General features: G+C 44.1%; 1 protein-coding gene across 2 annotated transcripts; it reads left to right on the plus strand.

The window, feature by feature from the left end:
* Nucleotides 1-25,550, plus strand: plekhf2 (pleckstrin homology domain containing, family F (with FYVE domain) member 2). Of its 2 annotated transcripts, none has more exons than XM_048260535.1 (2): nucleotides 1-346; nucleotides 21,516-25,550. In XM_048260535.1, exon 2 carries the CDS (start codon nucleotides 21,527-21,529, stop codon nucleotides 22,262-22,264), a length of 738 nt encoding a protein of 245 aa, XP_048116492.1. In that variant the 5' UTR covers nucleotides 1-346; nucleotides 21,516-21,526; the 3' UTR covers nucleotides 22,265-25,550. The 2 variants fall into 2 exon arrangements, with proteins under 2 accessions (XP_048116492.1, XP_048116491.1); XM_048260534.1 differs by lacking the exon at nucleotides 1-346 and adding an exon at nucleotides 10,217-10,460.
* The last annotated feature ends 697 nt before the right edge of the window (nucleotides 25,551-26,247 follow it).

The raw sequence follows: 26,247 nt of genomic DNA on the forward strand, positions 1-26,247 counted from the left end.
CAAAGACGAAAAAGAAGAGAAAGTCGGAAAAAGATTAGTGATTGGCTGCACGACAGATGGAGACGAAGGTCTCAGATATGAACCTGTCAGCTTGTCCAGTGTCTGTGTTGTGTATTCTGGTTATTATCAAATTAGAACGTCTCTGTCCTTCTCAACTGTCTTTTGAGAAGTGACGTTTCCAATCCCGCGAACAACTTTACGGAGCCATATTGTTATTACCCGCAAAGTGCCCCACAGCTGCTGCCTTGCTACTGACAGAGGCAAAGTTGAAAGGGTGACAAATCTGGAATTTTATCTGGGAACTACAGGTCACTCCAGCTTTACTGGCATACGTTGTCTTTGCGAGGTACGTATTTTTAATATATATTGCCACGATTTTGTTTGTTTTATGGGCTTACTTTCCTAGCGTTCCTAGCTTGCGATAGCCTGCTACTATGGACTTGGAACTTGGAAATGGGCTCATAGGTTCTCGTGCTAGCGTTAGCTTCACTTGGGATACAGTCGGGGTTAACTTACTTGCTAATAGCTAAGTAAGTCGACTTGACGAATACGCTCGTCCATCCTAAATTAACTTAGTTTTCAATTAAACGATTGTGTTTGTTGCCGACGTATTAAATGCGTTGGATGGTGTTTTATGCATTAGTTACAATCTGGTTTAGCTGTTGAAAAAACTCTGGATCATTCGGGAACTATCGGCTAGCTGTTGCTAGCTAACTTATAACGTTACAGTATGGAAACGGCTAGCCTGTCAATGAGCTTAGTAGGTTAAGTTGCATTTATAATACGGCTGGCTAGCTGTCCATATGATCTGTTTTGTTAAGCAGTTATGAGGAAGAATAATGCGTGCAACTTTAAAGCGATTTTTTTAAAACACAAAATTATCCGTAAATGCAAAGTAGGATAACCTAAGCGGTCAGTGACGTAAACTTATAGTTGCTTCTTAACTTAGTTAACGTTACCCTGTATATTGTAAACAAGCAGGGCAGGGTATCAGTAACGTTACATTGGTGTGTAGCAGCTAACGTTAGAGTTTTAAAGTTAGCAATAGTAGCACCATATCGTTGAAAAATCAACACAGAAATATAAGCCCAGTGCAACTGACGTTGACGCTGGAGTCTGGCTCAGTTCTTCACTTAACTCCAGGTGCAATACGGTGCTCCCGTTATGACCACCACTATCAAAGAACTCACAGGCTGTTAAATAAACAAAATCATCTTTAATGTTACAGGCGCGTCAGAGGCTGATTAGTAAAGGCATCGGTCGCTGTGGATACACTTTATTTTGTATTTGTTCCCACCGTCAGAAAGTATCTGTCCAAGCGGGGAAACCACGTCATCACTGCTCTCTGACTTAAATGATCCATAATGTGTTTGTTATTACACTTCCTTAATTGGGCTGTCTCTAGAACAGTGGTTCTCAAACTTTTTCTGTCATTCCCCACTTTGGAGGTGGGAAATTTTCAAGTCCCACCTGACCCCATCACCCCGGCAAAATGGTAACATTAAAATGTTTGCATTTTGGTTCCAAGTTACATTTCCCGACCGTGTAAGTCTTCTGGACCTGATGATGTGTTAATTCATATGTCAGTATGTTTATGAATCCTATGTTTGTGTGTGGCTATTTTGTTTTGAAATATCTTCCTTGTCAAAAAGAAAGGCATTAATAAACAAAGGTAGGCACAAAATACAAATGTCCTCCTGTTCATCGTGCCCCACCTGTCATGTCTCTATTCCCCACTAGTGGGGCCCGCCCCACACTTTGAGAACCACTGCTCTAGAAGAAAAGGTCCATTAATCAATAGTGTCAGAGAAACTCATGTGCTGGTGTTATTTATGAGATGAACCTGCCTGACCTGTCAGTCTGTATCCATGCTGTGGATTTGAGGGTTGTTTGTTTCTGTCTGGGCCATGCATTGCCGATTTGACGAAATATAGCCTGCTTAGGAAATGTCATGGGACCTATGAGCAAGTCAGTTAGTTTTTTGTTTGACAGACAAGCAGTCACTTTCACGGATTAAAGGTGTAACATTATTGCTATCAGCTCCTTGAGATGTCAAATGAACTAGTCTCATGATGGCATATTATTGAACAACTCGGGACATGACCAGAACATTTAGGGTGGAAATTGTTGTGGGACCTAACAATGCCATCATAAAACTACTGAATTAGGGCTAGACATCTTTAGCTCATATGGGCACTGGCATTCTCTCTCTCTCTCTCTCTCTCTCTCTCTCTCTCTCTCTCTCTCTCTCTCTCTCTCCAGAATCTCTCGTCATAATTATTTTAGAATGGAAGACAAATCATTATACTTCAGAAACATTGTATTTTAATGATGGCAATGACCAATCAATGTCTCAGAAAAACCAAGCTTGTGGTCATTAGCAGTGGCGGGAAAAGCCCTTGTTTTCCCCTCATCAGTAATGGTGTCTGTTTTTGTTATTCAAAAAAATGTCCCTTCTGCATTTAGAAAGGCTCTTTAGAAAGCTTGATCACTTGATCAGTTCTCCCACTACTTTTCTGATTGGTCTCTCTCACCTTGAAGGGCAGAGTGGAACTAAGAACACACTGTACAACACTGTGATGCCATCCAAAGGATATTGGACTATGATTTCTCTTTAGTGCATGGTGTTTAGTCTGAGAGAGTGGTGGGCTGTTTGAGGAGAATGTGTTGAACACATGAGCAAGTATGAATGAGAAAAACAGATGCCATCACTCAGAGCTAGGCCTGCCTCTTGCAATTCTCTCTCTCTCTCTCTCTCTCTCTCTGTCTTTCTCTTTCTCATCTCTCTTTCTCTCTCTCTCTCTCTGGCATCACTCAAGCAGCTTTGAGGCATTTTAAAACTCTGACCCTACTAGAACCTGGAAAATGTTTGAGGGTCTTTTGTTTGGTCTTGCTAAAATGTTAATGTCGGCACAGGATCATTTTTATGGGTTTCCAGCTGGCAGAGTTCTAACGTTACTAATGTTTATTTCAGGTTTGACTCTAGCCTTTACCTGCACTGCAATATCTAGGACTTTGAGCTCATTCTTAAATCTGAGTAGTGAGAAGAATGTGTCTTTCCTTTTTGTGGTGTAAGCCCTCAGGCTATTTCATTGTGTAGGTGTTGCACAGAATTTGTTTTACGTAATGTCAGATATTCTGATCTTGTGTGTGTGTGTGTATGTATTACACAGGAACCATAACCACTTTTTATCAGATGCTTTCTATAATACCTGGACATATACCGGTAGGTTAGTTGACTTGTACAAGGCAGAGCAGTATACAAATGTGCCTACCTGAACAGCACCAGTGACCAGGCGTGAAGTGACAAGGCAGCCACTGTAATTGTCAGGCTGTTGCAGGACCTTAACACCCACCCAGAGACTTTAGCACTTCCCGCCTCGCAAGAATGAAAATAGCTGAGTCGAAAAATGTGTTGACTCAAGCAAGTGTGTGTGCAATTGCTAGAGGCACATGGTAGCGTAGACAAGCTTAGACTGTTTGCATCAGCTAAAAACAGGAGGCACCACACCAGTGGCTAGTCTGGGTGGGTTGCTTTGCTTATTCCATATGCCCTGTCACTCAGTGTAGGCCTAAATAAGGGTGTTTCTGAGCTTTCTCAATGACTTGACCATGACGCCATTTCAAATGGGTTATAATGAATGAGCAACTGCTCTCTGTAGTACTGAAATTGAACTCTTGACACTAAGGTGAGTCATGTGCTGATAACAGGGTAATCAACAGTGGAAAAAGGCAATTTAAGGTTCAGGCTTGATAGTTATCAGCTTATTGATTGTTATTTGTAACATTAAAAAAAGACTTTGATTTGTCTTTATTTAGACCTATTGAAGTGGTTAATTCTACAATTGAGAGTCAATTTGGAGATGCATGCTGATGCTGACATGAAAACTCCACAAGTATGTATGGTTAAAGCTGTTGAATATCATTCAGCTTAGTCCCTTTTGAGAAGTTCCACGTCTGAAACTGGGAAAGCTTGTGACACATGCAAAGGAGGCACACTGTAATTTTGTACTGGGGAATTTCCCACATCTGTGTCTCGGTGGCCACCCAAGGTTGTACATCAAGACATCAGATGTTCCATGGACCCACTCTACCAAGCCACGCAATGTCAGCCAGGCCCATTTCAAGCTGGGGGTTATTTTGCTCTTTTCTGCAGTTCTTTTTCATGCAGTAGTTTAAGTGTATGGAAAAGGAAACGGCTGGTTAGTTGTGAGTCACTTGAAAGCCTGTATTTCGGGGTTGTCATTGGTGACTTGATGCAGTGGAACAGACTTCAACGGGATTGACACTGTGCCCTGATTGGATGACATGACTGGGTGAGATTGTTGGTGAAGATTCAGTCAGAGGCATCTTCAAAAGCAAAACGTTTTCTCTGATTTGCGATGATTTCTGGTTTGAACAGCATGTTTGGGCGGAACAGTGTGCAAGGATGTGTAACAGGCTTTTGAGGTAGTGTTCCCTCATGCGGTGGGTATGTCAGAGGTTCTATCCTATCAGCATTGACATGTATACAAAACCCACCGTATTAAAAAGGCAGCCTGTGCTATGGATGATTTACCAGCTTAGCTCCAGTGACACTTACCTAGAAATGAAAAGTTGAAAAGAAAATTAAGCCTATACTTTCATTTCAGTAGGCTCGGAATACATTTGGAAAAGATAGTAGGCTAAACAGTGGCCTCAGGACACACGGGAGATGATGGGGAAATAGGAACCTGTCACAGTTAATGATTATCCCTTTACCGAAAGCGTTCAGCTGGCAGCTCTTGGGGATCTCAGGCACCTGAGAATAGTGTTTGACCTCATTCCAGAACTCGCATTATGAAGTTCTGTTTACAGTGCCTGAGACCTCTCCTGGGTCCTAGATACTTGTGGTATTAAGGTTCAAGGTTGAATGCTATAGCGACCCCTTTGATAACACACTCATATCTAGGGTTGGGCACCGAAACACAGTTCTAATATGGCATCGGTGCCGACACAAACGGTAGTAACTGCATCGAATTACAACGTGGATTTCGGTGCCTCATTTCGTGCTTAAATAGCGTTTATTTATTTAATTATTTTTACGAGGCATCACTGCATGTCAGGCCATCTCTAACGCCTTGCTCTGATAGCAACACATCCAGATACAGTTAGCTAACATATGATAAACACTGGATGTATAAACCAGAGGGGTGCACCACATAGGCGAGTGGACAGTGTTTGACAGCGGAGCCCAAGTAGCTTACGCGAGCTCCTGTCAAAATCTAGCAGTAGGCCTAACTACACACAAGCAAAAGGCTATGAAACAACATCAACAGTAGGCTAGCCTATACATTACACAAAATCCTTGCTAACGCTTAACTGACATTTATTTGAAATGTTATCAGCAAAGTTGTAAGGTGAAAACTTTATTTCACGGTGTGTTAAACAACATAATGGCATGATATTAATCTTTCATGTGCATGAGGCCCATATAGCATCACAATGAATATGAAGATCATGTTAAAAGTTAGCTGGCAAAAACATAAATATGTAGGTGCATACCTGATGTCACTGAGCTGTCAAAGAGGCTACTTAAACCATCTCCGTGATGCCTACGCTATCGCTAATTACACTTCAACACTTCAACACCGACAGGTAGCCTAACATGTTCAAAACTACTGCGTGTTATGGGTTAAGACAAGACATTTCTTGAAGCATTTGGGAACACACTGAATTAACTGGAAAATAGAATCCCTGTTAGATTAGCTTGCTTGCAAATGCCATTGTCATGACCTGGCAGTTTTATGGCAAGTTTGTTTTAACATACATTATGGTTTACACTGGGTAAACTTGAAAGCAGAGCTCACCATTGTGTGTGCATGCATGGCAAGTTGTTTTAACATTAAATGTATTATTCGTAGGAGCAATGAGATATTGATAGTAAATTGAATATAACAGTTCAATTTCATGTTCAAATTTTTCTCATCAATAAAAAAAAAAAAGCAATTCATGCTTTAGACCATTTTATTTTAAAACATTTTAAAAAAAGTACCGGTTCAGGCACCGCCGCACCGCACCATTTTAAAAGTATTGATTTAGCACCGCATCGGATAAAACCTAAACGATACCCAACCCTACTCATATCAGTTGTAGGCAGTAGAATTTTTACAGAGTGCAGGCCTTTGGAGATCCTATCCTCTGAGCTGTCTGTGAGCTGAGCTGTTTTTGCGTCTGAGATAATCTGTCTCTGTCTCCCTCCTAGTGAGGTGTATTTAGAACCCATGACATTTCCCAGCATGATCGCCTTTGTGTGATAGCTTTGTGTGTTTTGTGGAGTCCACGTGCTGCCCGGAGTGAGAGACTGCTCGTATGCACACGCAATCCTGACGTCTAGGTGAAGTCTGAGAAACGCTCGCAGGAATCTCGAGGTAAGGTTTCTGCTGAGCTGCCCCAAGACAGTTTAGTAATTGAGATGTATGTAAGACCTTGCAATTATATCAACAGGTGATGAATGGATAACTAGACATTTCTGGAACGCCTCTTCATATTGGGAGCAGACTCACTAGAAGACGTACCAAGAAGATGGTATAACTGATCAACCAAATTGCAAGATGGGGAACGGGAGAAAGTGCAGTGATCTCATGTGATTCAAAGTTGTGCCTACTCTGTACTCACCTGCTGTTTTTTTGTCTGACAGAAGTGAAGGTAGATCTTATCACTTTGCTCTGCAGGATGTTTGGCTTGGTGATGAATATTGTGGTCGAGGTGTATAAGGCTTTCTAAGCTCCACATAAACAAGCTCACAGTCTTGAGTTGAGAGGCTGGCGAGGGTGTTCGTCTGTGGAATGTGGTAGAATGCAGGCAGCAGATGTAAGTCAGCTTCAACAAGCAGAAGATATAATTAGTCTTCACTGTAGAACCTGAAAATATGCATATGAGCTTCCTCTTTATGAGCCTCACCCTGAGTGTGAAGTGGTTCTGTTCCTAAGTCTGTCTGCTGCTGCTGCTGACACCCACATATAGCTCTTTGTTAGCCCAGAGTGCAATTTCTATTCTATTTCATTTTTATTTAATGTGTCAATGATTTGTGGCTGTACTGTACTATAGTGATGTGTTGGCAAAAGAGTTATAAAATTATTTTTTCAGTTAGTTTGCTTTCAAAGGTATTGACTAAGAAAACACCATGGATGAACAGCTTGTTACCAAGACATAACAAGCATTCCTACAGGCTTTAATTGGATTACGGCTGTTTGAAGTGGTTGTTTATTAAAAGGCATTCGAGGATCACGTCACGTGGTGATGTGACACAGCCAATGTACAAATCCATTGGTAATGGTTTTGCTATGGTGCACCAGCGCAGATCATTTTTTACTACAGCTGTATGTGCCTGGGGGGAGAATTAGCAAGGTAAGCGTCTGTGTGTGTGTGTGTGTGTGTGTGTGTGTGTGGGGGGAGTCTCTGAACATCACAGACAGCTCTTAAAAAGAAATATAGCCCACTGTTGATTTAATGTAGTTAAATAAAAGTGGATTCAAGTCATTCTGGAGTGGTTTTAGTGTTTTAATAAGGCTCAGAAGAATGTTTCTGGTGTACATTTCTACAAGCCAAAGATGTTACAATGTGTCAAAAGATAACCGCATTTTAAGATATTATCTTTAACTAAACAAAAGTAGAGACAGACACATGATGACATGGATGGACATCTCTGTGGCCTTCTCAAACCACAAATATCAGACTGACAGTCTGGTTTCTTTTTGGTGTCTGAGTTGGTTAGTTTGCCAAAGCAAGCAGGCGTCTGCTATCTGAAGAGCAGTCTGTCAGGTCCTCAGGGTTTCTTGTAACTCTTCTGAGAGACATGGTCTTGTGGCAATCATTCATTTTAAAATTAAAGGAGAATTCCGGTGTGATATTGACCTAAAGTGTGTTGAAACATGATACCGAGTGTGAACGTATGTCTCATAGCTCATCTCGGCTTGTCCCCTGCATTCAGAAATCTGGCGCTAGTTAGCCGATGCTACCAACAGTTTTTCGATGGGGGTGCCTCGGGCATCGGCCTAGCCATGCAAATAAATCACTGTTTTACACCATTTACGAGGCTCAAAGTAGCTCCATACTTTATTGGTAGACTTCCGAGGGCCTTGAAATTTAAAACGAGACATTGAGAACTGGTAGTTTATTTACAAGACGATTTATACAGACAGTACCTTGAGTAAGTTTACCGTTCGCCGCCATCTTGAATTTAGTCACGATAAGTCGAGCGACGAGTACGAATGAACAGGTATGACAAGGGATCAGATTCCAAAAATAATTCCGTGGAAAAGTTACTTTCATTAGCAGCAACTGGAATCCATGCATTTCTACAGAATTTTTTCACTGTCATAGGGTTCCCTGATATTAAAATAATTGCCAGTATTTAGTACTATTGATTGATATCCATTATTGCTATAGGCTATTGCTTGGCAGAGTTTGCAAGCATTGTTAGGCTCCGAGGTTCATAAAATTACGAAATCTACGAAGTCCACAACCTTGATAGTCATCACATACACTTCCTATTGGACAAACCATCTAGTAGCACTTTCTGAAACGTACCAGCACAACATTTAGGTGCACCACCCACTCATTCTATAACAATAAGGTTCGTTTTGGTAATATTTTAATGAATTTTAGGCCATCTTAAAAAATATTTTTTTAAGTTATTACGTTTTTAACTAGTTAGCCTACATGTTTGCAGTAACACTTGCCGTCACGCATGCACCTCTTCCTCCCTCTCTCGTGCACTCACACACACGATGGCAAAGCATCCTCTTTGTGACAGGTCCCTTAACAAGCACATAGCCCATTGTGTAGGCCTACTCTATGAAAATAATTGCCATCACTCAGCTCTTGGATTAACATGATAGGCTTACATAGGATATACACTTGCAAGTGATGCAAGTTGATAGACAATTGTGTATCAAAAGAAGAAAGAAAAAAAGTTTGCATAATTAAATGCTTTTGAATGAAATTTTTGCAGCATATCGCCTTTACTATCTACCCCCTTTTTTGACAACTGACATATCGGTTTTACATATCGGTTACATAATCATAGATGACGCCACAGGTTTTTATTTAAAAGAAATAACGTAGCCTACGCTTGTATGTAGCCAATTTATATTCACTTACTAACTTACTAAAATATTTTATTGCATTTGTATTAGTTGTTTGAAGAGTAAAAACCGGCAAGTCGGTCGGACTAAAAGGAAAAATAAATAAATAATTGGGTCGGCCCTAAATCGTCAGGGTCGGTCGGGTTACGGCAAACAAAAATATTTTTAAGGGTGGCCTTATCAACTACAGAAAATATCAGAACTTGTGCATACGTCTTGTTGGCATGATGATTTCAAACAAGTCAGAGTAGAAGTAGTGTGATATTTTTGCAAGGTTTTGTGATATTGATTGAATTGGTTGGCCCCTGTCCATTTTCTGCTGCTTTGTGCTGTTAAACAAGCAACCAGATGTGAGCTTGTTTGTTGTTTCCAGCTTTAAAGTTTCCTTTTTCTGTTCACTGTGAGACCATCATGTACTTATTGATGCTGTGGAGCCTAATAGGGATCATGGCATCTTAAGAGTGCTTAGACCATGCCGACATATGCAATGCTCATCGACCGACCAACCGTTATCAGACGTCCGACTTGGTCTGTGGCGGCCTTTAGCCATACAGCTGAGGACACTGACTGAGTCTGGCGAAGCCCATGAGTGTAGCAGTAGCAGATTCCAATCAGCCCTCACCACTCTGGGGCTACCTCCACACTGCCCACTGAGCCTCAGAGTGGTGCGCTATGGACGTCAGACAGGCGGGTTCCTCCAGACTGGTTCATCGCTTATGTACGTGCCCATTAAGCTGCACGCACGCATGCATTTATTTGTGTCTGGTGCTCTTCCTCATACAGTTACAGTATACTCCTGCATTACTCCCCCATATTTAACCTTTAACATGGACATGTCCAATGGTCCTGCATTACTCCCCCTATTTAACCGTTAACACTGACCGTTCAGTCACTTTCAGTTCTATAGACCCTTTCAACAAGGTAAACAAAAACAATGCTTGAACATTCTATTTGGGCCCCAATCTACTTCCTCTGCATTAAGATAACATATGGAATGTTAAAAAGGAAGTCTTGTGGGGCCAACTATGATGCTGATAATGGAACTCTCTTGAAAGGGTCTATACATACCTCATCGGAACTTAACTCAACCTCCAAACCCCAGTGCCTGATTTCACACACTTTAGCAAGCAGATACTTTTTGTTTTACACACTACATTCACACACACAGAGACAAACACATGAATGCGCTTCCTTATCTCACTGCTGTTCTCATGTGCGTACAGTTTTCACTTGTAACCACACGTTCACAGTCCCTCACCACTCTGTGCTATCTCCAGAACGAGCCTGAGCAGACATTGATAAGAGGCCTGAAGGCAGCTCTATAGCAGGCTGATGGGATGCTGTGCTCCAGTGGTGAGGAAATATATTTATATTATATTTATATTTATATTTAGCAGACGCTTTTTATCCAAAGTGACTTACATGTCAATTATATCACAAGGGCCATTGTCCCCAGAGCAACTTTGAGTTAAGTGGTTAAGTGCCTTACTCAAGGGCACAACGGTGGAAGCCAGGTATTGAACCCGCAACTTTTCATGCTAGCGGCATGCTAGCTGAGCTCCATATAGCCAGTATGCTACCACTGCCTCCATGGTGGGTAGTGGGGTGCCAGTGATCAAACGGTTTGGCTCTGCATGCATGTGGTGTCTAAGATTTGTTTGCCAATGACTCATTCTCAAACTTGCACCAGAGAGCGGAACACATGTGTGGAGTGAGTGAGTAGCTTAATGGTGTGTGGGAGATTGACAAGCTGAATGCTGTTAGAATTACCCTTTGAGTCCTCCTCCTCCCCGTCTAAGACATTTGTGTGAAGTGTGGGGTCCACGTGTTCCACCGCCAGACCCAGATTTAGTGTCAGCAGCCAGGGGAAGGATCTGGTTTCTGGGCTTCTCACCACACAGCTGCTGCCCCTGCGTTGTGCAACTGTCTCTTTGTGTGGGTGTGGGTGTGGGTGTGGGGGTGGGGGTGGGGGTGGGGGTGGGAGGGAGGGAGTGAGTGAGGGTATACTTCTGTCCCACACCTGCTGCCTAAACACCACCTGCACTGTTAGAGGACTCACAACCATCACATATAAGATATTGAGAGCATGACCACAATGTTGAGTTTAAGAGGTGTGTGTGTGTGCGTATGTGTGTGTGTTTGCGTGCAAATGCGTGTGTGGGTCTGACTGAGGGAGAGAGATGTGGGGAATGGTGGTTGCATATTAGCTGGCTTATGTACCTGCTGGCTGGGATGATTCATATAGCTGAGAATGTCTTGCCAAGAGTCATATTGACTCCCAAGAAACAAGTCACAGCCAAATTATGATGAAATGATGCTTAATCTATTTAACATGAGCCTATACAGAAACAGTTAGCAGTTTTGAGTCCATGTTGTGGTGTAATAAAGCATTGCATTAAAACAGCACAGCTGCTGCGTCTGGTAACTGGTAGCTGCCTTAATAGCAGCACACAAGGCTAGGTCTCATGTAGGCTAGGTCTCAAATCTGATGTAGGCTAATGTAATCTTGGGTGGTGGTTAACCCACATTCTTAAAGCCATCAAGTACATCAGCCTTCATACTGCGCTATTGTTTGGCGGTATAGTATCAAGCCTCGTGGCTATTCCACAGAATCAGCCGTGCTTGTGTAATTTGGAGGCCATGTTGCCTGCCAGGGGAGATGAGCTGGCCAGATATGTGTCATTCTCGTAGTGAACCAGCTATTAAGGGCCCTATGGAGTCCTCTGAGGAGAGTGGCACCCACAGCAGCATTTCATGCCACTGGATCAGCTGCTTATGAAGTCATTATCTGAAAGGGAGTGTGTGTGTGTGTGTGTATGTGTGTGTGTTTGCGAGCAAATGCGTGTGTGGGTCTGACTGAGGGAGAGAGATGTGGGGAATGGTGGTTGCATATTAGCTGGCTTATGTACCTGCTGGCTTGATGATTCATATAGCTGAGAATGTCTTGCCAAGAGTCATATTGACTCCCCAAGAAACAAGTCACAGCCAAATTATGATGAAATGATGCTTAATCTATTTAACATGAGCCTATACAGAAACAGTTAGCAGTTTTGAGTCCATGTTGTGGTGTAATAAAGCATTGCATTAAAACAGCACAGCTGCGTGCGCTTGTAACTAGTAGCTGCCTTAATAGCAGCACACAAGGCCAGGTCTCATGTAGGCTAGGTCTCAAATCTGATGTAGGCTAATGTAATCTTGGGTGGTGGTTAACCCACATTCTTAAAGCCATCAAGTACATCAGCCTTCATACTGCGCTATTGTTTGGCGGTATAGTATCAAGCCTCGTGGCTATTCCACAGAATCAGCCGTGCTTGTGTAATTTGGAGGCCATGTTGCCTGCCAGGGGAGATGAGCTGGCCAGATATGTGTCATTCTCGTAGTGAACCAGCTATTAAGGGCCCTATGGAGTCCTCTGAGGAGAGTGGCACCCACAGCAGCATTTCATGCCACTGGATCAGCTGCTTATGAAGTCATTATCTGAAAGGGAGTGTGTGTGTGTGTGTGTGTGTGTAAGAGAGAGACGGGAGATTTCCATGGTTAATTGACCTAAGCCCCGCCCCCCCATTGTTACCGTGTGAAATTCGGACAAACATACCAGACTTGATTAGAAATACATTATGGAGAATGGCAGCTGACGGTATATCAAAGCAGGCTTTGAGGACATTTTGGTTGATAAAGAATTTCATTTCCTCCAGAAGCAATCAAAAGGGACTTAATTATGCTATGGAGGGGTATAAAACTTCAAAATGTAAGGTGACAAGCTTAAAGTGGAGGCGAGTAGCCAGATCACCGTGCAAAAACCACTGACGTTAATGCTAGCTAGCTAGCTAGTTGAAGATTGAAACTGAGTGTTAGGCTATATTAACATTCGATGTAGCAAGAATATAGTAGTTGGCTAATGAGCATTTTCATCTTGGGATTTAACAGAGAACCTGGTTGCTGTGCCCACGTTGTTGGCTTAGTAGCCTACATTACGTTGATTTTGTCATTTTATGCCTCCTCCCTGTTGTTTCCTATGGAGTTGTTTGAGCTGATGTCCGAGTCTGTTGAGGCTGGACTGTCATTGGCTCATCTGCGTTCTAAGGGTGGCGCTTAGCAACAGGTCAATTGTCGTATAGGGCCACTGTGCATATCTGCAACTTGGGCAAGTATCTGTGTGAGAGGAAGACAACAGAAGTGTAAGATAAAGAAGGTGAGAGAAACTTTATTGTCCATTAGACTCAAATGGAAACTTGTCACAGTAGTAGGCCGGAAATAGGCCTAAATATAAAATGCATAGAATAGCAATAGGCCTATACTGTATATGAAATGCATAAAATAGATTTGTTCATGGGCTATTAGGGGCATCAAAACAGCCCCTTAGTTCTTCAATGGAGTCGCTTGAAGTAGGTCCTTTTTTTTCCTTTTTAGTTTCTGGTAATACTTTGGCAAAAGATAGATGACCGTATGATCAGACCTAGAGGTGGGTGGCATTTGGACACATGCAGTACATTACCGGTACATAGTCCACATCTCTGCACGAGTGAGTATTCAGCCAGGTTTGCATAAAAGAGATCTGGTTGGCTTTTCTAAAGTCCCTGTCATATTTTAACAAGTGCGGAAGTATCAGTGATCTTATTTTGTAGTGTGTGCACATTAGATGATGGGTGATTGTAGGGAGAGGAAAAACAGCTACCTCTCCTTCATTTACTACGTCATCCTGGGTGTGGAACGGTGTCGTGGGCATTTGCTCTATGGGTTCAAGTATAGTGAAGGCCTGCCAGAGAGTCATTAAGGCCCAGATCACAGATGCAACTCAATGAACATATATTCCTTTACATGATCACCAAGTGCATACTTTGTTTCAGAAGGAGTTTACAACAAACAAACGAAAAAACAAGCCAGATGCCTAGGACCAGCCTTTGGTTTTGCGCCCTTAAAGGTTGCCCTACACATGATCAGGCTGCGTTTTGCTTGTATCTACTAGCAGTAGTCACGCGAGCCAGTGTCACAATCAGGTCACAGGGTGTGGATGTGAGGGTGTTCTTGTTGAGGCAAATTGATAATGATTTGCTCATCCTCAGCCACACCCTCTCCCTCTCTCTGGGTGGTCAGAGAATGACTCCGGCTAGTGACTCAGGGTAGTGCTTCGGATGCTGTGAGAAACACCATATAAGCTTAAAATTATGTCTGTGTGAGCGAGCAGTGTGCAACAATTTGTCCACCATGTAATGCTGCAGTTGATGAATTGCAGAAATACAATACAAGTCGTCTCCTCATCTGTGCCCTGGGTCAGCTTGATATTTGAGCCTTCTTGTTTGTTTATGCCTCTTGAATTTTGTGTATTTATTTATATTTTTTAGAGGATGCCCCAGAAATGTGGTTAGTAGTATGATATCTGCACGAGTACGAGGGTGATATCAGTGACGCCAGGTCGGGCTGTTTGTTTGTCTGTTTGTTTGTTTGTTTTGATTTTTTCCCCCTCGGTATGCAGACCGCTCCCACTTCCCGCTCCCGCAATCCAGGTCACAGTGGGTTGGTAGTCATAATCACGTCACACTGTCCTGTTGACACGTCCGCGGGAGTTTGAAATGATGAAGAGTGGCACATGTCCTCTCCTCCCCTTCTCTGATCATATCATCCCGGCTGACAGAATCGGAGTAGCGGTTAGCCCCAGGGTGGACCTCGCACAACATCCAGCAAATAGAAATAAAAAACCGCCCCGGTCTCTGGCTCAGCTCCCTGCGGTTCTGACCCGATCTGTTCACCCGATCCACTTGTTTTGCTCTGGCGGCGCCTCGGAGAAAAAAGGGAAAAAAAAAAAAAAAGAAAAGCACCTCTGGTGTTCCTATTAGTCCATCTGATGCAAGAGCGTGGTCATGTGCATCTGTGGTGGCACCATGTGGGATCAAATCAGGCAGTGGACTGGCCAGCTGTGTTGCGAAAGGCCCCCAGGAATGAGATTGGCCCTGTGTCCACCAGCCCCTGCGCTGCGCTGTCCGCACTGACCGCCACTTCAGCGCTGGCCTCTCCCTCCAACACCCCCCCCGAGCAGGGCTGCTGCCGGCCACTGCAGAGCGAGCAGCATGCAGATGAGTCATCTGGAACGTGTCCCATCTTGTAATGTGAAGGCGCCTTTACCAGCCCTGGATGGCTGCTGGATAGGCAAAATGGAGCTGAGCGCCTTCGGAGGCTTTATCTAATGTCTTGTCTTTCACGCGCCGTCATTCTGCCCTTAGTCTCACTCTCCAGGAAATAGGAAATTGAGTCCAGGGAATTAACTAGGCTAGTTCTGATCTGATTGGCTATATGAGACGCCTCTTTCCACTCCACCGGATTAGGGCTGGGCGGTATACCGGTTCACACCGGATACTGGTGTATATTTTCGTTATGATATGAAGTTGCGCTTCTAAACACGCATGGTGCGATTGCAGGACAAGGGGGGTAAACAGTAGCCTAGTGCTCTGGGGCCAATGCACAAAACACCTTAAAGTGTAATTCCAGCGAAAATTGACCCAAGGGTGTTTTTCTGCATTAAAAACACATCAAATAAGCCGTGGAGACCGTACCTTTCGTTGATCAACCACTACAGAGCTTGCTCCGGTATACGCTATAGCCCCAAATCGGAAACAGTGGATTAGCTAAGGGCCATGAACGCTTTCCAAATAGCATTTTTTAACCAGTAATATTGTTCAAAACAGCATCAAACCTTGTCAGTAGCTTGCTCAAGGTCCCTAAAACAAAGCACCAACAACGTAGTTAGCGTAAAAGTCCTGGCAGGAAGCGATTACATCAACGTTTTTTGGTATATCCAGTTTTTAATATTTTTTTCCGAAGTGTTTACAACTTAGTGTTAACTAATAATTGTTGCAAACTGGTACTACGAACAAAATATTAGTGCATTCCTGGATCTACATCCTTATGCATGCTTCCTGCCAGGACTTTTACAGGCTTTTCCCAAATCACGGAAGTAACGTCAACGCAGCGGTAGATAGCAGCAGAGAGTAGAATCCATCTGGCAAGTGTAATTTAAATAAACTCCTGGTGTACTTACAAACTTTTCAATGCCTCGTTTTATGAGTACAGAACATAGTTGTACTACTGTAGAAGTTTTGTACCATTCAGGGCATTATTAATGGGGTAATTTACAAGATACTCTATAGGTTCCATAAGCGCAGGCAGAAAGTCATTCGTTTCTGACAGCGCTACTCGACCAGGGTTTGACCAAGGGAAAACAGGTTCTGGGAGGGTGTTTGGCTCGGGGTCATGGTGCAAAGGACCCTAGAGTGAAATTACTCCGAACCATCGCTTTAACAGTCTTCTGTAATTAACTCAGAATCATGAGTGGCTCTTCTTTGTAAACAGCATAATTTTCTGGTGGCATGCAAACCTGTAAGCTATTACTACTAGTGTGAAATTATTCTACAATATTCACTCATCATGACCATCCTAAGTCAGTCTACTGCAGTAAATCCTTTCTCAACCAGTAGAAAATGCTGAACACCTGATTATGGATGAACAAAAAAAATACCATCATTTACCCTGAAACCAAATTTAAAAAAAAAACTGTGATGTACATTTTTGGTCATACCGCCCAGCACTACACCGGATCCAGCCATATATTACATTTACAGTTTTTTAGTTCATCAGCCATATATTACATTTATAGTTATTTAGTTAATCAGCGACTTCCATTCAAAGAGATTTCCTTGCAGATATATGCATGGGTCTACATTTTATGTATTTGGAGTCAACAATTTGCTCAGTTTCAGCTTCAGGGTGCCTGGACACTTGTGTCTGTGTTTGGGTTATTTCCATTATGGAGATGCCTTTGACATCCGCAGCGCAACATGGCACGGCTCCACACAGGCTGTCCCCAGAACAGGACTGATTACATCGAATCAGTGTGAATGCAGACAGGTCCCATCACAACAGATGTAGCCTCTCAATAAGTAGACCCGGCACTCATTTTTAACAAGGACAGACATGCATATCACGCAGACATAAAACACAAGACACACCCATGCGCACGCACACACACACACACACACACACACACACACACACACACTGATGTCCTGTTGTCCTCAGAAACACATGAACCATGAATGCCCCTCTCCTGGCCAGTGACGGCGGCTGTGTGACTGCACTACTGCCTCCACTTGAACCTGCGGGCTGCATTTGGTCTCCCACCCTCCACCTGAGGCTCCATATGAAGCCAGTGGGAGTGTGACAGTGGGCTGCTGCTGCTCCACTGTGCTGCTCCAGCTAACAGTGAATAGAAAAATCTGTGAAGCCTTCCTCCTGAGAGAGAGGAGGAGTGAGAGTGAGGAGGAGAGTGAGAACAGCAGGAGAGGAGGAGTGATATAGAATAGATTAGAGAGAGAGAGAGAGATTTTGTTCCTGGCATGCCTCCTCTCCTCATTTAAGAATTTTGTCTCTCCACCATAGCCTAAGCTAAGGCAGAACACTTAATCTCAGCCATGGGCTTCACACTTGAAATGAAGAGTAGGAGGAAGAATATGAAATTGGAAGTTGCATTAACTGCTGAAAGTGTCACACTTTGCATTGGCTCTCTATGAAGTCTAGCTGTAATTTCAAGTACAGGGAAGGCGCTTGTCTTGGACTTCAGCTGAAGTCCATTTCAGTCTATACTGTTTGTTTTCTATTGACTTAAATCTCCCATTTCCTTATAGACAGTTTTCAACATATGTGATAAGCTGTTTGTACATCTTTACTTATGATCTTACATAAGATTCCTCTCGTAACATGCTGAGATTGTATGGTGGGTGTTTATAGTACGACTGAATCCCTCCCAGAATTTCACAAATTTGTTTTGCATGACCCAGAAAAGAAAACTAATTTAGCCATATGTCTTTGTGTAGGCAGTGGAATTTCTTAATTCTTTCCTCATTTTCTTTTTGTTCGTTTTCAAACCTTACAAATCCATAGGAGGCTATATTAGACCCTTTTAGGTCATTGAGATGCATGTGTGGACTTAATTAAATTAGCCTTGTCATTAGTACAGTGTAGTGCACAGTGAAGGGTATCTGTATGCATGGGCTACCCTCCTCTCCTCCAGGGGTGCCCGGCTGCCAACGCCTCATTGAGGGCAAGAGCACGGCCTCATCCCTGCGTGAGCCGGCCTCATGTCAACAACCCCCCAACCTCCCGTTGCCCTCCACCCACAAGGCCAGGGGAGCCATGTGACTGCTATCACTGCACCATACCCTGGCTGCCTGGCTGGCGCGTTGAGCCAGTGCGCATGGCATGGCATGGAGGCTGTGATGGGGGCATGGCGGGCCATGCTATCCCTCCACCCACGGCATGGCATGGCATGGCATTGCCCACTGCTCTTTGGGGGTAATTATGCCAATTATCACCACAGCCGCAGATGGGAGAGACACTGCGATGCGTGGCCTCAGTGATAGCGGAGCACCGATAGAGGACGGGAGCCAACATGTAGCCTCCAGTAGAGAGAGCAATGGAGCGTGTGTGTGTGTGTGTGTGTGTGCATGTGTACGTGGTGTGTGTGACCCTGTCTATGCAGCCACAAGTTAGGCTATAGGCTATGTGATGTGTGAATGTCAATAACCGCTCTTTTTTTGTTTCCGCCTCAAATTAAATGTACAAAAATTATTTAATACAAATCATAATAAATACCACTACATTTATCTACTTTAAACTTTTGTAAAATAAAGTGTCAAATTAGTAGTTAGTCTTCTGTAATTAGTAGAAAAATGTTTTGATACATTTTTGACCCATGTCATGCATGTTTTAGTAGTGTGAATGTGTGTGTGTGTAGCAACTCTGTGCTCCTGTATGAGTGGCTTCCTGATGCAGAGGTTTGTGTGTGTGTGTGTGTGTGTGTGTGTGTGTGTTTTGTGGTTACTCTGAGCTCCTGTTTCAGTAGCTTCCTGATGCAGAGGTGTGTATGTGTCACACAGCAGGTGTGCCAATCAGGCATTGGCTGAGAGCCTCGGAGTGAGATGATCAGGCATGTGCTTGTGAAACAGAAGCGATACATATGATGCAAAGGCCAGACTTGTCATGTGGGACAGCATATATATTGTAAAAAAAATGATTAACACGCTCAATACCTTGGTTTATTCACTACTGGGTGCTAAATCCAAAATAGTGTCAAAAATAAACTTAATAAAATAAAGGATAGCGCTCACAGTTATATTTTAAGCTTTTTTAATCGCCCCTGGTGCAGCATATATATCGCCCATACGATGCAGGCCAGCAGGCGTGAGCTCGTGCCCCCTAGGCAGGCGATAACCCCAGTCTAGGACATTTCACCCGTGTGAGAGATACACGGTTCTGTGACACACCCTGTAGTGGGAGGCCAGTCCATTTGGACAAGCTCTCACCTCTCCAGCATGGCCCTGTTCCGAGGCATTTATCAGGACTGTGCCACTGCTGCTGCGCGATCTGAAATGAAATCAGAGCAGCTTCACTTGTTTTGCTGCTCCCTTAGTGAGACCCTCTGTCCTCAGGCTTTCCACTGTCTTTCCCGCTATCTATTTATCTATCTTTCTTTCTCTCTTTTCTGTTCTCTCCATTGTTCCCTTTCATATAGATACTCTCGCTTTTCTCTCTTCCCCTCTCTTACCTTCTCTGCCTGTCTCCATCCCCCTGTCTCTGTCATCCCCTGCCATTTTTCATCCCAGTGGCTACCCATTGATAGGGCTGGAGAGATTTTTTGCCTGGCATGCCTCCTCTCCTCATTTAAGAATTTTTGTCTCTCCACCATAGCCTGCTAAGGCAGAACACTTAATCTCAGCCATGGGCTTCACACTTGAAATGAAGAGAGGAGGAAGAATATGAAATTGAAGAGAAAGTGACTTTGCATTGGATGAAGTCTAGCTGAGACAGGGAAGACTTCAGCTGAAGTCCATTTCAGACTGTTTGATTGACTTAAATCTCCCATTTCCTTATAGACAGTTTTCAAACATATGTGACAGCTGTTTGTACATCTTTTATGATCCCCTCTGTTCAAAGAGGGGTGAGCCGTATTGGCATGGGGGGTCAGCAGGCCTTTGTGGTGGAGCCGGAGGGGTGCTGGCGTGCCACGTACCTCAGCAGGAATCTGATCAGGTGCACAGGCTTTTTTGAAAACCTCACAGAAGGTGTGTGTGTGGCTGTGTGGAATTTACGTTGTGTTGTTTGGCACCTGCACTCACTCTTTTGGCTTTCGGTTTCAGAGCATCCTGTGATCCCAGGGCTACTGTGCTCTCTCTCTCTCTCTCTCTCTCTCTCTCTCTCTCTCTCTCTGTGCTACTCTACTCAGACTCTTTATCTCGTTTGATTCCATCTAATCTAGGCATCGCAGCAACTAGTTGTATTATTTAAACAGACTGTTGCTGTGTGAAGGTCCAAGGGGGTTGCTGATGCGCCACACACACACACACACACACACACACACACACAGAGTGATGTGCACATTCTTGCACAGGAGCTGTTTCTATGCCCATCTCAGTTCTTTCTTCTCTCTGTTCAGTTTCAGCTTGTGCCAGTTGTTATTTTTAGCTCATGGTGTGCAGCCACACACACACACACACTGGCTCCTCCAACGTGGTGCCACAGCCTGCACACAGATGTTCATTGAGAGCCACCTGTCTGCAAAGGAGGATGATTGAGAATAAAAGCCACCAGAGATAAACGTCAAGGCTCCTTGCAGTTTCACCACACATGACCTTTGAATAGGTCGAGACAAACAACAGGAAGAGCGCTCTTTTCACACCTGTTTGTAAACTGTGTCCGGGACACATTAGGGAGCAAAGCCCAAGTGTGTGTGGCGGGGTGCGAGTATGTAGGTCAGTGGTTTCCTCCTTTGTGAAGAGCTCCGACTGCTCTTTCACTGTGTTCGTTTTGAGCGGTAATTAAATCGTTTGGACAGTCCATTAATGCTAATGTGCAGGAAGGGCAGGGATTAGAAAATGGCGTGTGCAAATGAGCCACGCTCTAAAAGGGTAACCTTTTACAGTGTGAAACCTCATGGGGCGTAGTGCCAAACAGGAGTTGACGGTGGAGGGTGTTCTCCCTCACACAAAATTGTTTGTGGTGTCTGTATTTCTTCAGCCCTCTGAAACAGCCTTGTGCTTTCTTTCTCAGGCAACATTATGAAAGATTTGGAACAGATTGTGGTTTCAGTAGTGTCTTAATTGGCATAGGTTGTGCATAGTGTTGTCACGATACCAAAATTATTGTTTCGATACCGATACCAAGTCAAGAATCGAGAATGACATTTTTAATTATTTTGTAGTATCGGTGCACTGTGCAACACTAGTTGTGCAAAATAGATGTTTGAAAGGTCATTTAATTTAAAATCTGTTTTCTGTCTAGTGAACACCGAGTTAAGTTCAGACACTGGAGGAATGTTGTGAGAATAATCTCTCTCTCTCTCTCTCCCTCATCCCCTCACAGGTGAAGTAAAGATGGTGGACCGGCTGGCGAACAGCGAGGCGAACTCGAAGCGCATCGCGGTGGTGGAGGGCTGCTTCGGCACGGCGGGTCAGCCACTGGCCATCCCAGGCCGCGTGCTCATCGGCGAAGGGGTGCTGACCAAGCTGTGCCGCAAGAAGCCCAAGGCGCGGCAGTTCTTCCTGTTCAACGACATCCTGGTGTACGGCAACATCGTCATCCAGAAGAAGAAGTACAACAAGCAGCACATCATCCCCCTGGAGAGCGTCACCATCGACACGGTGGAGGACGAGGGCGATCTGCGCAACGGCTGGCTCATCAAGACGCCCACCAAGTCCTTCGCAGTCTACGCCGCCACCGCCACTGAGAAGTCCGAGTGGATGAGCCACATCAGCAAGTGCGTGACCGACCTGCTGGCCAAGAGCGGCAAGGCGCCGAGCGGTGAGCACGCCGCCGTCTGGGTGCCCGACTCGGAAGCGACCGTCTGCATGCGCTGCCTGAAGGTCAAGTTCACGCCGGTCAGCCGCCGGCACCACTGCCGCAAGTGCGGCTTCGTGGTGTGCGGCCCGTGCTCGGAGAAGAAGTTCCTGCTGCCCAGCCAGTCGTCCAAGCCTGTGCGTGTCTGCGGGTTCTGCTACGAGCAGCTGTCCCTCGGCGCGGGGCTGCACACGGTGCCGCGGCCCGACCCGTACGGACGCTCACCCGGCAACAACCTGTCTGATGACGACGACGACGACGACAGCAGTGACTGAGAGACCGGCTAAGGTCCGGTCCCACTTTCACCTCCCCCTGGTGTCCCTCCTAACCCCCCAGCCCGGCCCAAAGCTTGGTTTTCATGAACATTAATGTCCACTCAGAGCTTTTTGACTTAATTCTGTTCACCCTCCCACCCACTCACACTTATTTTGACATGAGCTAATATAACGCTTTTGCAGCTCGTCCTCTTGCAGGACTGATATAAACTCTCTTATTCACTTCCAACATGCCGTGTTACAGTAAATTTCCAAATGAATTGTTGAAGTCTACCAGTCGTGAGGACGGCATCCTTGTGGTGATGGATTAATGAAATAGGTGCAGTCCTCCATAAAGACAAAACACTAGGCGGAGCCCCCTGCTTCCCCCTCACCCCCTATACTACTCCAGCAGGCTGTGTATCTCTGCACAGTCTCATTACAGGAGCGGGATTGCTCCCGCTGCCCTTTCCCAGAACCTCCCACAAGCACCACCTCGCTCTCCTCTTTCTCGGCAGAGTCCATCCAGCCTTTTGGTGTGTGGCGGTGAGCAGCTTTCGTCCCCTCAGGCTTTTTGCGTTTGTGTTTTCTGTTTCGCTACCTTTGGACCTTACATGGTGCGCAGTGGCTGCCGCCATGCCGACATTACGGCAGGGAAGAGCATGGTGGTAGTGCTCAAGCACAGGCTGTAAATAATCTCTCGCTCTTAGCTTTTTGCCGTATGACGACGACATTGAGAAGGTGCACTCTAGGTGTCTAGATTCAGAATCGGAATCAGTATTTTTGTACCGTCTACCTTCCTTTTTATAGAACAGAGCTTCTCTACCTTCTCTGTCCCCAAGGCACCTCTCAGTCATATTGCCCGGTAGAATGCATCCAAGTGCATTTTAGTCCTGAGTAGATAATGCCAGTCAAATGAATACTTGCTTAAGACAAATCATTGTGTCACTTTGGAGACTGCTAGCTCTTAAAAGTGTTTGTGTGAGTGTGTGAGTGTGTGTGTGTGTGGTTATTTTATGCAGGTTCCCCAAACTAAGCCTATCAATGGCTTTACCGCCACTGTGCCTTCTGACCCACCAGGGGAGCAAGTTTATTCTTCTCATTTTTCAGGGAAAGTCCAGTTAACATAGTAAAAGTGAAAGCCATGTTTCAGTCCTAGAAGAATCGAGTCCATGGACCATGGCGCAACATGAGTGACGCTTGCTTCACTATGTTTACCGACTCCTCTATGTTGTGGCTGTATATGATGTGGATCTAGGGATTTGAAGAGTTATAGATTAGAAGTCTATATTTGATAGCACAGTTTTATGGAAACCCCTTGTCAGCTTTATGTAAATCAGCCGAAAAAAATTCAGGTCTAGGCCTAACGCCTAGAGTAGGAAGAGGAAGAGAGTATGTGGGCCTCTAGTCCAGAGACGTGCAGTGGTCTCTGCTGATAGCTAGTTGTTGGTGTTGGTCATGTAGAGGAGACCCATGGTGCTCTATTGCATCAACCACAAACGTTGTTCTCGTCCAGGCATCTGGCAGAGCCCAGGCCTGGCGCTGCGTCACGTCACAGCAGGGCCTCTTACTCAGGAGGAAGTGAGCGTAGTGTCAGAGGAAGCGCCCGCTGTCAGTCCGATTTGAAAGCCGTCCCCCTTTCCCTCCCTTCTCCCAGCTAACCCTCATTGGGTGTCTGTGAGGGTGAGAGTGTGTGTGTAGGTGAGTGGGCAGGCCTGTAAGTGTGTGTGTGTGAGTTTCTGTGTGAAGCTGTGGTGAACTCGTGACTCTTCAAACAGGAATCGAGACATGCGAGCAGATGTTGTTTTTGAGGAAGCAGCGTTGCGAAGCCACAACACTCCTTGCGTTTAAGTCGACGCTTGAATGCATTACTACAGTGATTGGGCCCGATATTACTTAACTCATAAACCACAGGTGACTGTGAACATCCAGTACAGATGCTTTTAACCCTTAAAGGTGTACCATCACACCGGTGTGACGGGAATGTTGGAATGTTGGAAAATGAATGTTCTAAAGAATATCTGGGTTCATTGAATTCAACATAGAATTTTAGAACCTTCAATTGTTGCGGAATGGAATCTTATGGTAGAATGTTCAAAAACCCACACCTTTTAAGGGCTAATATCCTCAAAAAGGAACCATAACTGTGTGTAAACGTCATTATCTACAAGCGAAAACTGACATTGAAAAGGGATACTTTGTGTTTGTTTTTAAAATTAAGAGCATTGACTGTTAGAACTAATATGCAAGAAGATGTTTGCATTAACACAGAACTGATATTTGCTGTCTGCTGTTTACCATGGAAACAGTTCTGTCAGCTTCTGCTTGTGCACACAAAACCTCACATGGCTTTTAAAAACTAATTCATATGGGTTTACGGAAATGTATCTCAGACTTGATGATCTTGCTGTCCTATGTTTGAACTGGTTTTAATGTTAGTAATTGACTTCAGGTAGTTATGAAGTAATTTGTCCAAGGAATTAACAGGAACAAAGAGACCAAAACTGAAGTGTGGTCTGGATCAATTTTACACCAGAAACTATTCATGCATGTTCATTTAACCCCCACACCCCCCAAACCCTCACACACACACACACATTTTAACTAAAATCTTACATTAATCCAGTTCTTCATGTAAGATTACCGGTCTCAGTCTTGCCAGTGTTGTAAATTATGTACAGATTTTTTTTTCTTCTCTAATGTAGTTTGAATTTCTGCCCTTTGAACTGGCCTCACATTCTGGAACGACTGTAAAACCAGTACTTCTCAAACTTTAACGAAGGAAAGGTTCTTGGACCAAGGGACTCGTGTCCACAAGCCTTTCAGAACACTGGAGAAAATGGCCTTAAGCGCTACCAAAGGGCAAATAGAACCGGGACTAAAACCCAAATGAACTCTTTGGACCCAAAGTGGAAAGGATGCTAGACAGCAAAGGTGGAATCTGCAAAACCTGAGATGACGCGTTTTTGCACCTAGACTGTGAGCAATAATGTTCGGGACAGAAGATGTGAGGGAAATGATACATTTAAAAAAAAACTTGAGTTGTAATATGTACTGAACAATATAATTTGTCTTTTTTTGGTTGTTTGGATTAGTTGGAGTGAACCATTCAATTTTATTGTAATTTAAAAAGACAAAATCCTTCTCTCTCGGGTTGTTTTCAGTCCTTGAATATGGTTTGTTCCGTCAACTGATCTTAAGGAAAAAAATGAAAGAATGAAAGGGCTTAAACAAGAATGTAATCAAACATATCATTATTAGATACTAATTTTTCTGAGGAAAGAAATACAGTGTATTATTACCAAAAGCTTTGACTCCTGTGTTTTATTGATTCGCTAGGAGACCCCTAATAGACCGGATGGTGACTCATGGCAGTGGTCCTGAGGGGTCCTTCTGAGAACTTGCTGGCCTAAAAATATAAATAAGTCACATTTATTGCAATAATAATAATAGTAGTAATCATAAAGCAACAGAAATATTCTTTGTGTGTACAGCAAACAAAACCTCCACTCTAAATTCATTACATATATAAAATCATTTTTGGGGCCACCGATTTGGAGGAAATGGTATCAGTGTTCCTGAAGTTCCTGTTTGTCAAGAGGGGTCATGGCCCCGCCTCTCAGCAGGCACGGCAGTAACACAACATCCAGGATTAATGTCATTACGCAGGCTAATCCTCCTACACCTTCAGCTCTCTCTCTCTCTCTCTGTCTCTCTCTCTCTGTGTGTTAGCAGGCAACCGCTCTGCATGAGTTGCAAATCCGATGACCAGTTGCCCTTTGGACTATTTCTGTTACAGCGGAACACTGACCAGGTTATTGGATTGGGTTTCCTCTTGCGGCTTTTTTCTTGGAAGAATCCAAACCTGTGGAATTTCCCCCCACACAGGGCCAAGCATGTTGTTGGTCCCCAAATGTTTATCAACATCAGACCCCTGCACATGGGTGTGTAATTGGTGACAATACAAATCTGAGTGAACTCAGCCTGCTAAGTCTAATTGGAGT

This window comes from Alosa alosa, chromosome 13 (assembly GCF_017589495.1).
Source record: "Alosa alosa isolate M-15738 ecotype Scorff River chromosome 13, AALO_Geno_1.1, whole genome shotgun sequence".
Taxonomy (NCBI): domain Eukaryota; kingdom Metazoa; phylum Chordata; class Actinopteri; order Clupeiformes; family Clupeidae; genus Alosa; species Alosa alosa.